Source organism: Ptiloglossa arizonensis, chromosome 2 (genome assembly GCF_051014685.1).
Source record: "Ptiloglossa arizonensis isolate GNS036 chromosome 2, iyPtiAriz1_principal, whole genome shotgun sequence".
Classification (NCBI taxonomy): Eukaryota; Metazoa; Arthropoda; class Insecta; order Hymenoptera; family Colletidae; genus Ptiloglossa; species Ptiloglossa arizonensis.
In genome coordinates, this window is record NC_135049.1 from 1,745,430 (window position 1) to 1,763,819 (window position 18,390).

General features: G+C 34.4%; 2 protein-coding genes and 1 long non-coding RNA gene across 16 annotated transcripts in view; 1 reads left to right on the forward strand and 2 right to left on the reverse strand.

Annotated features, from left to right (window-relative positions):
• Positions 1-3,472, reverse strand: part of LOC143155331 (IQ motif-containing protein H) — a 61,231-nt gene extending 57,759 nt beyond the window's left edge. The window contains exons 1-2 of the mRNA XM_076327944.1: positions 3,321-3,472; positions 1,806-2,231 (exon numbers count right to left, since the gene is read on the reverse strand). Of these exons, the coding sequence (XP_076184059.1) occupies positions 1,806-2,231; positions 3,321-3,472 (578 nt within the window). The remainder of the gene's footprint in view (positions 1-1,805; positions 2,232-3,320) is intronic.
• LOC143155332 (dymeclin) lies at positions 665-9,515 on the forward strand. 11 transcript variants are annotated; one of them, XM_076327949.1, is made up of 15 exons: positions 665-792; positions 1,405-1,631; positions 2,168-2,317; positions 2,393-2,515; positions 4,147-4,450; positions 4,561-4,764; positions 5,023-5,267; positions 5,540-5,755; positions 5,876-6,054; positions 6,171-6,296; positions 6,397-6,510; positions 6,580-6,795; positions 6,881-7,063; positions 7,139-7,255; positions 7,738-9,511. In XM_076327949.1, the coding sequence occupies exons 5-15, from the start codon at positions 4,164-4,166 to the stop codon at positions 7,906-7,908; spliced, it is 2,058 nt and encodes a 685-aa protein (XP_076184064.1). In that variant the 5' UTR covers positions 665-792; positions 1,405-1,631; positions 2,168-2,317; positions 2,393-2,515; positions 4,147-4,163; the 3' UTR covers positions 7,909-9,511. The 11 variants fall into 11 exon arrangements, with proteins under 11 accessions (XP_076184064.1, XP_076184066.1, XP_076184067.1 ...); XM_076327951.1 differs by having other exon boundaries at positions 2,256-2,317; XM_076327952.1 differs by lacking the exon at positions 2,168-2,317.
• A 5,812-nt stretch (positions 9,516-15,327) lies between these two features.
• On the reverse strand, positions 15,328-17,688 carry LOC143143336 (uncharacterized). Of its 4 annotated transcripts, none has more exons than XR_012991098.1 (4): positions 17,125-17,688; positions 16,692-16,902; positions 16,472-16,569; positions 15,328-16,341 (listed from the first exon to the last, which is right to left on the reverse strand). It is a non-coding gene; the product is annotated as an uncharacterized LOC143143336 (long non-coding RNA). The 4 variants fall into 4 exon arrangements; XR_012991099.1 differs by having other exon boundaries at positions 15,328-15,633; positions 16,118-16,569; XR_012991097.1 differs by having other exon boundaries at positions 15,328-15,633; positions 15,727-16,569.
• Between the last annotated feature and the right edge of the window lie 702 nt (positions 17,689-18,390).

Consider the following 18,390-nt stretch of genomic DNA (forward strand, 5'->3'; position numbering starts at 1 on the left):
ACGGTCACTTCAAATTCATTGTAAAAATTATCAATATCGTACTTTTACAAACGATGGAGGGATGGAGAGAATGGTGCGGAGGAAACTGAGAGCTTCATTTAACACACATACGTATGATTTACGTATAGTTCGTCAAATTTAATAATCATCGAAGAGAGTGGCTCGAACATAATGGATAAATAAATATCTTTATCGAAAGGAGGCATATTTTCACAAACGGAGATCCACGAACTTAATGGAAAACGTCAAATTCAGAGTCTACACGCGTGGACTTGTCTACATGACTTTATATAGAAAAACTATTACTATTGCATAATATTCTTGTTTATATTAAATAACTCTTACGAGATAAAATAGACGTTTTATGCATTAAGTATAAGCGTAAACGAAACCTCGGTTGTTTATAGTCTCCAAGCTTTATATTTATGTACACACGGAGATAGGGACGCATTTGAAATCTATTCCTACTACTATGGGAGAGTGCGTGGCTAAGGTTCAGAACGTGCGGCTCGGTTAGGGACAGGCGGTCTGTTGGACCGCTGGTCCAAAGAGGTGTTCCTCTTTGCCCCTGTGCCGTCCCACAAGACTTCAAGTCAGCAGAAAGCGATATGACGCTTATATATATATAATTATCATGCTGCGAAAAGAAACCACAAGTTGTTTACATCGACACTCCGCTCGTAGTCCGTCGCTGCTCCTGCGATCGCAAGCAAGAAGCGTCGTTGGTCAAAGACGGCGACAAAGATCGACGGCGGCGATTCCAAGTTCGAGCGAGAACGAATTCGTAGCAAGGTACATCGGCGTAGATTCCCAATAAAGCGTCAAGTGTTCCTAAACAAAATAATTCGCTTACAGTTTAAGTATTACCGCAAATTTAATACGTTACTCGTAACGAAAAAAGGAATACAATTTAATATGGGTAATATTCATTAGTATTTTGACAATTATTTATAGCGAAAGGAACTAAATTGTATTTATTAAAAATAATATAAATCCGTTTATACTCATTTTGCAGTCGATATGTAATGAAACAAGATATTTAATAAACGCTAAACACTGCTAGCAAGATCAGTTGATCTGTTAATGATATGATACAATAATCGTGACGCTCACGACGCTCGCTACTTTGCATAGTGGTTCAATGTAACGATTGTCCTTATTTTAATTTTAGTATGACTTGTTTTTGTGTAAATTGTAATTATATGGAATTTATCTGAATAGAAATGAGTATATGCGGAATTATATTATTTTTATTAAATACAAATTAGTTCTTTTGGCTATAAATAATCTTCAAAATAATAATGATTATTACGCGTATTAAATTGTATTCATTTTTTCATTACGAGAAACTTATCAAATCAGTGATAGTATTTAAACAGAAACGAAATCATTGTTTCTTAATAGCTAACATTTGATAAGAAAGCTTCGCCAATGACGCAGTATTCTCTCTCACTCGGTCTCGCTACGGTCACCGTAGCCGTCTTTGTCACCGTCTTCGACCAATGGCGATTCTTGCTCGAGATCGTACGAGCGGAGCGTCCATGTAAACAACCTGTGCCTTCTTTTCGCGGCATGATAATACATCAGTGCCCATTATACACTTTAACGCGTTAAATAATGTATCGTATCGTGTAAGTCGTAAATCGAATAGAAACAATAAATCTATATCATCACTATTATCATTCACATTTCCGGTGACTATCTTCCCTTATCATTGCCAAGTTTGCGACAAAAAAAATTGCTTTTCGAATGTAGACATCGGTTTGTGTTATTGCTTTTTTAGTGTATTAGGAAAACTTACTTACGGCGTGATTAACTTTCTCGGTAAGGAAAACATTTTCGTTCTGAGATAAATCATGTCCTGTTTAAATTTCAATTCAGATTCGTCGAATTCTGTCCGCGTGGTCTCTTTTGGCCTGAGCATAATGTTCCGAGTGTTTTCCAGATGCCAGTTTGATACATTTTCCCAAGTGTAACGACGGGATATTTTGTTCTTCGTTTCATCGTACATGTTGCAACAAAGGGGTATTCCGCAAACTTTTCTCGCTTTTCTTAAAGATAGGTGAGGAGGTGAGTGCACGTGACCCTTCGTTGCCGTTAACAAATCGATTTTCAACCGTAAAAAATACTCTTCGCACGCCTGTTCCACATTCATGAGTTCTTTCAGCATGCATTCGTAAAAACTTCGTGTGCATTCTAAAATCTCCAATTTCCTCGTCTTATCAGTTGCCCTGTTTTAATAATAACAAAAACAGTGAATTGTGTAGATAAAAAGTAATTTCTTCGAACAAACTGATACTTCCAACGTAACTTCAAAGTATAATTTTCAAATTCTTATTGAACTTTGCATTTCAGACGTTATTACGTAAATTTTCACGATTTTTTATTACAGATGAAACAAAATTTTAAAGGACAACTTTCAATGATTTAAGAAGATCTAACATTTTGCGATCCTATTTATTCCACAAATGCAAAGGCGCACTCTAAAAGATGCCATTACGTTCTTTCTTTAAACGTAACCGTACATGTTTTCTTACATCAATAAATTCTTTTAATTAATTTACAGAGAAAAGAAGTATAATACTTTTCAAAATATAGCACGATAGAGCAATTATGTTAAGGATAACTTCGATTCGAAGTCAAAATTGATTATCGATAGAAAAATTTGATTACCTAGCGAAATAATACTATACTTGGAAATAGAACACGTTCAAAATCAAACGCAAACAATTTTTCTGTATTGTAATGCTGGGAATTCGATGAATGCACCTTAATACTTTTCTGTGCAAAGGGAAGAAAGAAATAAAAGGCGTTTATATAAATTATGTAAAAAATCGATGATTTTGTTTAAAGAAAAACTACTATTACATTTTAGAAATGGATAGTTATATTTGCAAAAAGTAGAATAATAAGAAGTTAGACTTTCCTAAACCACTCTACTTTTTCCATTACTATCTTTTTTCTGTATAGATATATTCAAAAAAGAGATACGATTTATTCTAATTTCTAAATTACCTAATATAGACTTTATTTTTTAGACTATTAACAATAGAAAAAAGTTGTTTAATTTAAAAATGGATTCCTAATTGTAGATACGTTTAAATGACTCGTTTATAATTTATGTATACAATGTAATATAAAGTAATGTAATGTAACGAAAAATTTGTTTATTCTTCATTTAAATCGGATTTCAGAACTTAACCTAATTAAAAGGTATATGGATTCATTAAATACTTGGATTGCCTTTAAGAAATCGATAATATAATTCAATTGGAATATAAAGTATATATATTATGAAATTGTAAAAGTTATGAACGAACTTAATTTGTTTAATCACTTCTTTCTTTTGATCACCAAGAAATTTTTTAATTATGCAAATTTCTTGTTGAATCTCCACAATACAGTTTTTAATCAATTCTATACACTGAGAATGTAAGTCTTCTGTTCGTAATAGTTTGTAATGATCCTCCATTCTTCTACATAGTTTCACCAATAGGGATGAATGTCCAAATGATTACATCGATACGTCATTTTAATAATGTGGAACTTTTCTCCATAAATTACGTACAAGCATACATTTTATATCTTTTATTTTTGAGTCGTACCTAAACAATAGAACTGAAGTAATTAGAAATTAGTATGCTTGTAAATAATTTAATGTATATATTTAATGAACTATGAAGATGGCGCTCATTTTAAGTTATCTGTACGCTGTAAAGTGCTTGACTGACATGTGAAGAGGTTATATTTCGTCGTGCCTCTTGTAATATTCATATTGTCTGCGAACGTGTCATAGAAAAGTATTAAGATCATTTCACCACTAAAAACACGTAAAAGAATAGAAACGATAGTAGATAAGGCTAAACTCCATTGTTGGTAAATGTTATTGGATTAATAAGCTTCTATGACAGTAGATTGTCAAAGTATGTTTAATGTTTTTATATACTCTTTTATTTATAACTGTATTATTATCGTAATACAATTTATTGAAGAAATGTTTATGCCACATAATATAAGATTATCAAACATGAATTAATGTATTAAGTGTAAAGTCAAATCTGAGATAACTAACGCATTTCAAATATGTATGATGTATTTCTTACTTATTGTTATCATTAAAGATTCAATACATCGATGCATTTTCAGAAGCTTAAGGGAAGGCAATGGGGGCAACGCCAAGTCGGTACGATGATCTGTCTAAAAATGTTTATTTGGAAAGATTTTGTGGAAAAAAATGCATTCTTCCAAGTGATCCATTTTGGGATTCCTTTTTATCTTATAATGTCCGTCCACCTGTTACACGAAATGATCAAATAGAATTAGATTCTAGGTTGGACTCATTGTGTCAACAATTACTTGCTAATAATTTATCTACTGGCAATTTTGGTACTTTGGTACAAGTTGTACTTGTACGTGCCAGCAACTTGCTTGCATCGGTGCAAAATCAGAAGTATGATATACTTTCTTTTAATGAACCTTAAAATATGATCAAAAGTATAAACAAAAGTAGAAGATATTGTTGCCTGTAAATAATTCTACTTAATAATATTTTATTCACAGGATTATATCAGCCTGGCAAACGTATAATGCATTGTTCGCGGTAAGATGTATATTAAAGTATTTGATTGAAACAGTTGGTGAAGAAGAAATGGTAAAACATATAGAAGCACCCGAATTATCTGTTTTAACGCAATCAAATTCGTCGTATAGATTAGAAGAATTTTTCGAAGCATTAACCGACATTATAACAGATGTACCGCTATGGTAAGTAGTTTATGGTACTTTTATATTATTTTGTTAATATAACATTTTTTTTAATGTTTCGATATGTTTTATTATAAGACTTGTAAACCTTATTTTATTTGCATGTATATAAACAAGACACAAATTTTTGTACTACAAATGTACTTTTATGTACATATAATCTATTTTAAAACGCGCAATGTTTCATTATTATTTAATATTATTAGCTACATGTTTATAAAAAAGAATACATTTTATATCATAATCTTATCTTAACAGTGAATTCACATATGTTGTTCACCTAGAAGCAATAAACTGCTTACTCGTTCTACTTTCGGTACAACTATTTTCACAAACTGCAGCTGAATACAGCTGTATCTACAGAATAGCCATGCATTCGCATTCTAGTGAACATGCACCAGCAATGGTATGTACATTATTGCATAATTTTGTACAGCAAGAACATGCTCCTCCAGGAATACTTGCACAGCAGCCAGGAGGAAGTATTGTTTTCAGTATAGCTGGTATGTTGAATGATGAAAATAGGTATACTATCGTATATGCGAAGAAACTAATTTTCTTAAAAATACTTTGTATATTTAATAACCCAATATTTGATTCGATATAATAAAAATATCATTTATTACAATCGTTTAGTTAGAAAGGAATTGAAATGAAAACTTGTTAACTAGTTAAATGCATGATATAGCATTCGATATTGTCATTTTATTTATGAATCCCAAAGCAATTTATACGTGTTTTTCATATAGAACAAATAATATAAAACATATTTCAGCTGGATTGTGGAATGTCATTACAATGGGTATGGGTAGTAGTCTAAAAAATGTACAAGTTACAAGTAATGGTATCCCTGAAGAGGAGGAAAGAAAACGTGATACAGAGACACCTCTTGCTAGTCAGTCTTTATTATTACTATTGGTTTTAACGAATCATTGTACCGCAACGCAAAACCCGTACAGAAATGCACTTTTCACATTTGTTGACATGGAAGGTTAGTAGTTAAACTAATATATTAAAGAATAATTACTTTTAATATCAAATTGTACCAAAAAATAAGTAAATCTATTGGTTTTACATAAATTGATTTTAAAATTGATGAATATTTCTTTAGAAGACTGCAATTCTGCAATGCAAGCAAAAAACGCATTTAGATTTAATTTGAATAAATTGTACAATACTATATGTAAAATACCAAACACGGACGAAGTTACATTGTTGTTATATATGTTACTACATAGAAATTCAAGTGTAAAGCAAGACATCATGAGAAGACCAGATATACAACTATTGGTGAATAAAAAATGATTAGTTCATTAATAAAACAGTTTCAGATTATTATAAATATAATTGCAATGAGAAATAAATTAAATTATGAATTATTTAAATAAATAATATTTTTTATGCAGGTAACCCCAATACTACAAATATTATATCATGCTCCAAATAATACATCTCACCACATTTACATGTCTCTTATTATTCTTTTAATCTTGAGTGAAGATGAAACATTTAATAAGAGAATACATGAAATTGTAAGTAGGTTTTCGCATTGAGTAATTTAATTTATAATCTAAAAACTATACAATTAATATATACAATTTTAATTTATTAACAATAATCATCATTTTTCAGATGCTTAAGGGTGTAAATTGGTACACAGAAAGATCAATAAGTGAAATATCATTAGGAGGTCTTTTAATTCTTGTTGTTATAAGGACAATACAATACAACATGTTTAAAATGAGGGTAAAGACGTGTACTTTATAAATATAAATAAGTACTGCCATGTAATAAAACATTTTTAATATGTTGTAGGATAAATATCTGCACACAAATTGTCTAGCAGCTTTAGCAAATATGTCAGCGCAATTCACATCGTTACATCCTTATGTTAGTCAAAGATTATTAAGTTTGTTTGAAACTCTTGCAAAGAAGCATGTCAGATTAGAAACAAAAATACGCACACAACCTTCTACTTCTTCTGACAGTACTACTGTTACAGTGAATGGAACTACCACAAATACAGATTTGGTAAGATTCTATAACACTTTATGACAAATAGTATTAAATAAATAATTTAATATATAATGTATATATGTACTCTGTTATATTACAGATTCAAGACTTAACAATTCTTGAAGAAGTGTTACGAATGGTATTAGAAATTATAAATAGTTGTTTAACTTATAGACTTGCACACAATCCAAATTTAATATACACACTTTTATATAAAAAAGATATTTTCCAACCATTCAGAACACATTCAGCATTTCAAGATATTGTACAAAATATAGATTCTGTAAGTATAACAAATAATTTAAATAATAACTTAAATCGCTAAAAATTTAAATAACAATGAATAAAATTCATTTAGGTCATAAACTTTTTTTCTTACAAATTGGAACAAAAGGATCAATCACAACTTGGTGTTAGTCAAGTATTAACTACAATACAACAAGGTACCAATGAATGGCCACGTGACCGATTAAGGGTAAGCGTAAATCGAATAATTCCTTTCTTTAATGTAATTATGCATTTAACTTAATTATCATTTTTAATGTACATATGATACAGTAGAAATTTGATTTTAAACAAACTTCAAAAACATGTATAAAAGTGTAATCCATTTTTACGTAACATGATAAATCTATATTTTGTATGACATTTTAGAACTTTTAAAATAAGTAATACAATTTTAATAAGAATATAGTAAAATTATTTATCTTTACTTTCTTTTATTCAAATTATTAAAAAAGAAAATTGAAAAAATAAATTTAGAATGATGGATAGTACTTAAAAACAAATTCCTAATTTTTTCAATAAACTTTCACAAATATTTTCTTATTCAAATGAAATAAGAGTTTGAATAAACAAGTTTCTGTCACATAAAAAATAATATTATAATATTTATTTGATATTTTTCTTTAATATCTTTTAATTATGCAATATAACTGATATTTATGTATTATACAGAAATTTCCAGAACTAAAATTTAAATACGTAGAAGAAGAACAGCCAGAAGAATTTTTTATTCCTTATGTCTGGAGCGTTGTTTGTCAAAGTGCGCTTTTACATTGGAGTGCAGAAAACATCAAATTATTTTCACCTCATAGCGGCGAACAAACAACGATTATCGTTTGCTGATATTGAGATAAAAGCTGCTGCTTGCAGTAACTATATGTAATAGAAACCGAGTAAGAAATATGCGAAGCAATATTTCATAATGGAACACTTATTTGATACAGAAAGAAAATACTATTTTGATTATTTATTGTAAAAGTAAACTAAGGGGAGATTAGAAGAAAATTGTTTAAAATACAGATTCATTTTATGTATTGGAATCCATTTAACAGTATTTATCTTTTGCCTTTGTCAGTGTTTCATTCGACTACATTAATATTTTATTTTGTAAAATAATATTTGTTCAGGTTCGATAACAGCTGAAATTAATTAAGTTTAATGAAAATATTATAAAATATTATGGAATGGTTTTATATTTTTAATGCATGAGCCTAATTAACAGAATAATTATGGTATTATAAAGCGCTTGTGGTTTGTAAATGCTAATAAGTGTATTTACTGTACAGTAATGAAATTTGGCTCGATATCGTCATAAGATTGCGTATCACTAAGACTGGAGTTGTTCAATTTATTACTTTATAAAAGTTGCATTATTATATAAGTATTTAATTAAACACAACTAGCTAATAAAGATATCAAAATATTCAAAAGAAACGTCAGGAATTCTCAAAGAAATATAACCAAACATTTTTAAGTCTTCAATGGCATGGTAAACAGTAAGGGTGTGCAGGGACCCAAAAATATCGAGTCAAGTCTGGAGGAGACTTGTTCTCGGAAATGAGTCGGGTTCTTGATGATTTAAAAATTCTCAAGTGTTGGCGTTTCCGAAAATTCCGAGAACTCGTTAACCATTCGTAAATGTTTATTACCGATGTAAATATCCCTAAGTGATTCGAGAAATTCAAGTATATTTTAAAATTTGTAGTTATTTAGTAAAGGTTGTTTTGTTTAATACAAAATTTTAAATAAAACAATGCCTAGTGATAGTGACACTGAAGTTATGGTTGTAATAGGAAGTAGCAAAGATGTTCAAAGGAACAAATTCACGAAATGCTTTTGTTTAGGAATAATTTCAAAAATTAAATCAAGTTCTCGGAATTCTCTGGAATTTTAAACATTCTCAGGAATTCGATTCGACCTGATCTTTCTAATCGTTCTGATAATTTTCGTATACGTCCAGTAAACATTATCAGTGATAGGGTTGTGCCTAGAGATTTTTGCACCTAAGGCAATAATGAAATATGTCGATGTTTGGCAATTCACACGGATGTTTTGCAAACTATGCAGACTCTGCGACAAAGTGTTAATATGGTTAATTTAATTATTTTTACCATTAGAAGTGCCCATGAACATTTTCTCTTGTTCTTGCCTTGTCATGGCCCTAATCAATCATGCAGTCGATCAATGACACGACCCATTTAAATCAATGCATATAAATATTTTCTAAACTATTGGAGACATTGCAAAGTAGTACTAGTTGATTTCAATACATTTACGTGTAGTATCCTCTAATATTTACGCTTGTAAACGACAATACAAACGATATTGTGCAAGATATTTTTAAACGATTAATTGTTTAAGACTTTCATATCTTTTGACCCATACATAAGCGACAGTTTCGAATTTTACTTAGAAGATTATTAAAAATTATAATTTACGCTCTAAGCGAAATTGTTGACGTTTAATGTTCGAAGAGTACTAGAGATTGCAGAAAAGCGGCACTATGATATCGTGAAAAAGCTGAGAAATTTCCTAATTGTTAAACTAGAGCTGGTCCTGTTGAATTTACACTGAAAACATCAAATATGGCAGCATTGGATTATTTTTTTACTAGGTTATTTAAAAAATAAAAATGAGGAATGAGAGTTTACTATGAACGACTTGAAGCATAGAATCCTGCGGGCATGTCAATAATTTTCCAATGAAATACTTGAAAGAGGTTATGTAAGAATTGGGTAAATCTTTGAATTCAATCTGAAGTATATTTTTTTTCAACCATAGGAAGGTAAATATTGTTCTACCGGAAGAAGTTCTAAAAACTGCAATAGTAGAGGAAATGGATTATCGCGCAAGCAGTATCGTATAATTTACAGAATGTAAACGATCAGAAATTACTTTTAGGATACTTTTGCTACAGCACAACAAATGATAATAATAACAGACAAATGTAGTAACAAAGGATTCGGAGTACTAAACTTTGGCTTCGATAAAGTTTTAGTCGCCTTATAGAATTTTCAGTCACACTGTATACCTCTTCCACAGATGTTTTGTTCCATTCAACCAACAAAAGTTGTTTCATTGAATCCAAGTTTTTATCAAGCTTACAAGGGGACTTTACGGTAGTGGAAATCGCTTTTGAAACGGTAGTAAACGCAAGTTATAATACATACCTAGTTACCGACTTACCCAAAACTTGCTCCGTTAAAAAGATTTAAGTAGTTCATTACTATGTGCGTATCAAACTTTAAATCAAAACATCTCGAAAACGAAGGCCCATTTTGAACAAACCTATTAGGGTTTTTTGATACTAGGTATGTACTATAACTTGCATCTATTACCCGTTTAAAAGCGATTTCCACTACCGTAAGGTCCCCTTGTTAGTACGAGCCGTAGCCTCCTTAATCGATCGTATGACATAAACCATCAGACTGAAATCTGGAAAATACAGTAGTCGTACAGTAGATATCGTCAAATCTGAAAAATATTGCTTGTATCGCTATTGTGTCGCTTTTACACTGTTGCTCGACACAGACTTCTATAGGAACGTTCATTTTTAACTTCGGGAGTGTGACTGAAATCACGCAATCTAAAGAACACTATTAATGTTTTGTTATTTGCAACAAATTCTTGCCTAAATCGTGACTGGTTGAGGATCTTGATGGTATTCGACGGTGTTAAACGTTCCAAGACATTTAGCTGGTCCGAATAGCATCGTATCTGTAAAATGAATTTTTTCTAGCAATCAGCTATGACCTGACGTAAAAATACGAAATTTATAAAAATATAATTTCCTATTATATTTATTTTCGGCCGTTTGACAAACTAATTCCCACGAGCGATAAGGACAAGCTTTTCGATGACCTGTCGATTACAAAAAGTTACGATGGTGCCTTTCCTTTTTGTCCTTATACACTCATCACTGTGGCTAAGTTTATTAAAATACTTTTTACTCTTTTTGAAATAAGTAAATCGGAAATATCGAACATTTGCTTAACTTCGTACCGATGTTTTCCGATTCTCATTGAGAAAATTATTTCGTTACATGTTACGTAAAGACTATTAAACAGAAGATGGTACGGTCTGCAACGACTCTGATTAAAGTTTAATCGTTTCCTGACGATTAACAAGTAAATCTTTAGAAATGCATGTACAATTACCAAACTGAAAAATAACGAGGAAATCCCGTATCATAAATTCGATCTCATTCAATGTTTTTAATAGGCGGTGCATCGCCGATCGATAGAAACATTGTAACGCTCAACGAGGATAACAATTGAGCACGGAACGAATCATTGTTAAGTAGCCATTATGAATTTAAAAATGAACGAGAATAGACGTACGAGTGGTGGATAAAATTGAAAAGAGTTTATAAAAAAGTAAATAAATCATACCGGAGCATCGTTAATATATTTCCCTTTTTTATTTTCATTTATTTTGTGAGCAAGTCACGCCATACTATCTTCCCTATCAAGATTGTGCATCAGAGTGGCCGTTAACGTCAACAAGTACATCCGGAAGACGCACTACAAATTTTGATCGATCGAACAATTCTATTCGTATTAATTTCGTTTTCTCGACTAAACTTTCTTCCAGCAATTCTGGGTCGGCGCTAATAACTTTCCCCGTCGTTCGCTATCCCGACGAGACGAGGTTATCGATAACGATCTATCGCTCCATTCGCTATGTGGTCTATCAATGGGAAAACAGTGTCCATGCTCGGCAGGAGGAGTAAACTAGTATATAAGAAATCGTGGCCCGTACTACCGACCGCTAAAGGCATCGCCGATTCCCGTACGTGCGCCAAAACCGTTAGGCACAATAGGATTAAGATGAAAGAAACCGTGATCCATATCAGACTTGATTCTGATACCGACATCGATGTTGTTGTACACGATATGATTAAGTTCGTATGTAAGAAATCGAACCGACAATACCGTATCAGCGAAATCACTGCCGCTAGATTAAGCTAATACGTAAGAGTAAACGTAATAAACGATGCTTATACCTAGCTGACTCACTGTTACTCATTCGATCGAACCTCAACGCTTAACCGAGTCAGCAGTCCAGTTCTTTCACTGTCTTACCGGCAATCGTATCAGGAAGCGGTTACAAATTGGAGGTAGCTTGAACCAGTGAGACCATTAATTGGGTAGAGAACCTTACAAAAAAGGATTTCGTCGAGCTCACTCTCGTTAGTTAGCTCGACGTCATCAGTACTGTAAACCTGTTTCGGAAGCGAATCGTCAGATTGCTCCGGAGAGGGAGCAGCAACAAATCGGGAAGCCGAGTCCGTTTCACCGTTGAAGATAACAGAAGCACCGAGTACCACCATAACACGAGTGACATCAAATTTCTAGACCACCTGGCAGATGTACAGCGCAGACACTTAATTTGCCCGATCGGACCCATCGTGCCAGACACATTGTTACTTTGCGTTAAATTGGACAAGTGTAGAAGTCTACCGCGCGACGAGGAACGTGAACGAAACAATATACGACAAAGTAATATGCAACGATCAAGTTCGCGAACGCATCTCCGATACGTTTTGTTGTTTTTCGATCACAGACGAGTGTGCAAAGTTGTTGATCCCCGTACGAGCCCTCAAATAATTCTTGTAATATTTAAGAATATTATAAGTTACAGTGTTATTAGTATTAGACCGCGTATAAGACTGAGCTTATCGTCTTGATGCCCTCGGCACACGTCTTTATCGTCTTTGTCGCTTACGTCTTTTACCGGTCTTTCGTCTTAGTGCGTCTTTCTAACTGTCCCGTCTTATTACGTATTTTTATTCATACTGTTACGTACTCTGGACATACTGTCTGCGACATGCTCCGGACATACTATGGACATACTGTGGACCTACTGTACAGTGTCAAACGTTTCTCTCGCACTCTATACAGCCACGCACATTCATTCTCTTTCATTCTAATCCTCAGTCTCTCTCACATCAGACATTCGGTCAGGTTCGGCCATCCTAATCGTTCGTCTTTTCCAAACACTCTTCACTTTCTCCGAACCACACGTATTCCCTTTCGTCCTCGTGCATTCTCACGCTCGGTCGTCTCGCAAGACCCCCTGTAAAGGGATACTTGTGCCTTCCACGAAACCTAGCGAACAGATCGGCGCCAAGTGTTTATCCTAACCCAGGTCTGTCCGCACGCGCTATCTCTTTTAAGCCTACGCTCGAAACAGGCCCAAGTGGACACGGAAAATCCGATAGCACAGTTTTTGATCTCACATTGTCATGTTTTGTTTCGCTCGCGTTCCTCGTCACGCGATAAACTTCTACACATTTAACAAATATGTCGACACAATTTAGCCAATTTAACCAAAAGTGACAATATCTGCGTAAAAGTGTAACTGTTCCATCACGAGTGATGCGAGTCAATAATTCCCCTTCCCCTGTGCCATTTTAACTTGCAGAATCCCGGTCAATTTCTGGCGTGGCTACGCTACCTAAAGCGCTGGTGTACCACTGTTACGAATTGTAAAATAGCAAAATATGATAACTGGTAGCGATGGTCTGCGTGGCACACCTTACCTATAACTTAAATGATATTGCGGGGGTCGACAAATGTTGAGCGGGCCGACAAGTGGTTCCTTTGGTTCCAGTTACCGGTATTGTTTTCTGAACTCGATGGGAAGGATTATCGTAGTGGTAAAGATGACCCATATCGTGAACAGAGCTAAGGTTCGCTAGGTGAGTTTCAGAGTGACTATATCGACTCGTGCACTATTATAGCAGAAATAGTCAAGGTTTGTACGCGGTGAGATTGCAACCCAGTGCTATACCGATAACTAGGAAGAAGAGATTCAGTGTCCCAAAGAATTGGGACTGCATTGTAATCCTGGTGAAGCTTCTGCAATAACACAACGACTATCGCACAAATCGACAATTCCAGTGGATGCATCCCAACTTTAATCGCGTGGCAAGTAATATAACGAGTGTATCAAGAGGAGAGAATTCCTTCCCGAGTTCCTCGTTGAAACTTTTTAAACTGACCGTCCAATTCGAAAGGATTCTGTTGTAAAGTTCAGATTGTAATATCTAGTTTATTATAATATGCAAGGATCTCGCGTATCCAGTAATATAGTTTTTGTACATATGAGAATACAAAGTCCGAATAAACAAGTATACAGTGATATACCTTGACGTGAACGACGACAGTGTCGTGTGGTCTTCGTGACTCTCGACTTGGAACTGAATAGAAAAAACCCAAAAGAAAAATAGCCAAACCGTTGACCGCGTAGCGGAAGACCCTTCCGCGCCAATATGGAGACAGTCCTTAAAACTGACATCGACATCTGACACTTTTAAGATCGTTGTTGCATTCATTCCAACAGATTCAACTCCAGTCCCGGACCGAATACCAGAAAACCGGAATCGCCGAAATATCCGCTACCCAAATAACTCACCCAACGACACCTCTTTCCGGTTAATACGTTAAATATCGTATCAGTCACCATGACAATTTTAAACAATACGGAGATTATGAAAAAATCTATCGAAACATTACTTACCAAAAAACATTTTAATAAATATTATTGAAACACGATACGCATAAAAATGGTTATTCTTTGCGAATTCCACAGAGTGTTATAACTTTTTTTGTCAACTTTCTGACAATATCTCGTCCAAATTGCGCTGCATTATCTTCGTAGCCTTTTTACAGTATCTTCGAACTTCGGACGCCTTCCAGTTTTTGTTACAGTTTGTAACGACATATTTTAGGTATACTATATTTACCTCGCCGACCGGATCCCACGATACATAGTACATATAAAAAATCGCAATCTTACACAGATCTTCGGTTGCCAACGTATCAATGAAATCGGTTAGCGCGGCTTGAACGAAAACAGACTTGATACTTAACGCGTTAATAGAAGCAAGTAGCCGACTATACCTTGAGTTCGTAATGGCCAAACGAGACGAGATATCGAATGCGAAGAGTGCACGCGATGAACGCGTGATCAGATCAGGGTCGACTTTACAATACTCGGACCCAATGATTACGTAGAACATTTTTTTTCAATTTCGTCTTTATCTTTTTGTAATTTAAATTACTTGATTTACAATTAAATTACTTATATAATCAACAGCACATATAATAAAGACATTATTTTTTCGAACAATCGCTTCTTAAAAAAATACAAGGAATGTAGGATAATAACGGTATTTGTAAAATAAGTTAGAAAAAGTAATTTTTTTGTTATTAACAGTTTATTCCGAATCACTGTTCGAATTACTGTTGTGTATTACTATTATTACTACCACCACTACCACCATGTTGGGTTCCTTTAAAAAAGATCGAAACGTTCGAATAAATCGAGCAACTTGAGGGAAATCGAACAATTCGAATTGAGCCAAGTGGCTCGAAAGATGTGCATGCAGTTAAATTCCGACCATTCTTTCAAACCGTTCGAAGAGCTCTCTATAACTGAGTAAGCGTCGTTCCCGGAGCTGAAGAAAATGGACCAATAGTTGCAGACCATTTAACTGTATCTTGTCTCTTTGGATGGATCTCTTTGGATCCTTGTCGGTTCCAGAACCACTCGTCCATGAATCTGAAAAAATGTCACCACCGTCTGTCGTGAAAGAAGAGATAGACTTATCCTGGCCATTTTTCACGCAAGAGTTGCTAATGGGTTCCGTCGTACCGCTGGTCGTCGTCACTATCATCGACAACTAAGTACGTCTGCGTAACGATAAACAGTGCCAATGTGGTATTTAATTCCATTTTCATCGGGAAATCCTCGGTAATATTCACTCGTTGAGCGGTATGTCGTTCAGCGACTGCACTTCGAATTAACGAAGTGTAATCGAGTTGAAAGGATGGTTGAATCACGACCAAAGTGTTTAACGTATAAACTGTGATGTATCGAACGATACGAGGAGCAGAGTTTTCTTGATGGTTTGGTGATTCTGTCGTAACCGACGAGTCTCGTGTCTGTTTCGTCGTTGAAGGTTCGGTCGCGTCAGTGTTTGTCTGTGATTGGCTAAGTCGGTCGATATTCAGGTGTCGGGGCGGATATTTGCAATAGAGCTTACCAATGAGAAAGTTGGCGCTTTTCTTGCGGCGATGGAATGCAATGTTTAAACCGTTAAAAGATTACACAGCGTAAAGATGGCCACGTGGCTGGTCGATTTATGACCAAATTGGCTTGTCACGATCGGCAGACAGCTGCTCGTCCGATTTTTCGAGACTAGGTTTTTCGTGTTTACGAGGGGCAAGGGAAAATTGGTCCTCGATATTTGCAGCGCGACGCCACTAACTGAAAAATATAACAATTTTTATTTCGTATTAATATTGGTTCGACGATACGTGTACAATATCGTTTTGATGTTGCAGCGAAAGATCGTAGCGCGTAGTGTTCGATCTTCACTCGAGATCAAATGCGCTACCTATTCTATTTACTCGCTCCGTATCTTTGTGCTTATGGAATATTAGACACACCAGCGATTCACATAGCCCACTCACATAGAAAAACGATAGAATCTTTCTGCAATAAAAACGACACGTATTGATTTAACGGCTGCTTTTTAAAAACTATTAATTGTATTTTTTAACTATTGAACTTAAAGTATTATTTTATTATTAACTATTATGTTGTACGAAACAAACCTTTTTCCTTTGTAATATTTTTATTCGATGAAAGCGCATTGTCCATAAATTGGTGACATTTTTTTGACGAAAATAAGTCGGAACACAAATTTAGTTTATTTCTAATTTTACATTGTTGAAAAACAATCTTCAGAAATGATGTAATTACATTATAATTACAAATCGTCGGAACGAGGTCTTGTTTAGTCTTATTTACATTACAATTTCTCTCCTGAAAATATAAAATATCGGTGTTCTATTTCGTTTAATTTCTTTGTCCGATGACACCTGCGAAATAAAAATTACTATTCGTGTCTTGTTTTAAAGTTACTAGCGTTCTCGCTTTTGTCTCTAAACAAAGATAGGTAGAAATTTAACATTTTGAGCTAAGGCAAGAAACGATTCTTATTTCAAATCGAAGCGTAGTGATTTCCGATTTCCAAATTATAAATACCTCCGCGTTCATATTCCAACTTTGAATCGGAGTTTATGTCTCAAAAAGCGTAATCTAGTAGACTGATCGGTTATGGACACTTCTCCACGGGTGAAGAACGTCTTCTTTTGCGTCTTCTCTTTCAGTATTGTGGCAGACCTTGTCTATCATGTTTAGATTTAAGAGGTTGAGACACTTCGACATATTTAAAAATTACTCATATTGTACGACATCATCGGAAAAAAAGTAAACACTTGATCGAGTAAGTTTCGGTGGCTTATTTTACAGTAGTATGGAGTATAAAAAAAACAACGTGAATTTTTTAAGATGGCCCGACGATATGCAGGATTTCTGCCAAATGGAATTACCTGTAACAAAAACTCAAAACATGCTTAAAACTAGAATATATTCTCCAAGCATTGACGATCAAACATTTTCATTATTTGACCTGTCGAATCTGTACAAAAAAAATGTATGGTTTTTGAAAAATATATTATCCTCGTTGAAGTCATTTCATGTTCAACTTCATGGGGATTCTGTGGACGCTTCATTTTCCGTGGCCTACTTCCCACGAGCAATTGATGCTCACAAATCTTTTCTATTTATCCCTTTCACCTTATCCATAACGAATACTTTTCATGGAACGCAAATCTCTCCATCGAAACGATATTCATCGCTACGCTGTTATGACGGAACAAATTCCAAACTGTCACTTTTTAGTGAAGGTTTCGAGTCGCTCTCGAATCCTGATTCGTCGAAGTTAAATTTAGCGAGGATTGGTGAGAGTCGCGACGATTCACCTAATCCAAACTAAGAAATTTACTTGAAAATTATTCGGACGGGAGAAATAATAGGTTGGAACGGACAGCGTAACGACGTGGCGACCGGTTGATTTCAGAATATTGTGGTATCGGATTTTCCGTGTCCGCTTGGGCCTGTTTCGAGCGCAGGCTTAGAACAGATAGTGCGTGCGGACAGACTTGGGTTAGGATAAACACTTGGCGCCGATCTGTTCGCTAGGTTTCGTGGAGGGCACAAGTATCCCTTTACAGGGGGTCTTGCGAGACGACCGAGCGTGAGAATGCACGAGGACGAAAGAGAATACGTGTGGTTCGGAGAAAGTGAAGAGTGTTTGGAAAAGACGAACGATTAGGATGGCCGAACCTGACCGAATGTCTGAAGTGAGAGAGACTGAGGATTGAAATGAAAGAGAAGGAATGTGCGTGACTATATAGAGTGCGAGAGGAACGTTTGACACAGTACAGTAGGTCCACAGTATGTCACGGT

What these genes read in the sequence shown, in the direction of transcription:
- LOC143155332 (XM_076327949.1), top strand. Translation starts at nt 4,164, where the DNA reads ATGGGGGCAACGCCAAGTCGGTACGATGATCTGTCTAAAAATGTTTAT. An exon ending in TTGTACAAAATATAGATTCT is followed by an intron (nt 7,064 to 7,138) that starts GTAAGTATAACA and finishes AAATTCATTTAG; the next exon opens with GTCATAAACTTTTTTTCTTA. An exon ending in GGCCACGTGACCGATTAAGG is followed by an intron (nt 7,256 to 7,737) that starts GTAAGCGTAAAT and finishes TGTATTATACAG; the next exon opens with AAATTTCCAGAACTAAAATT.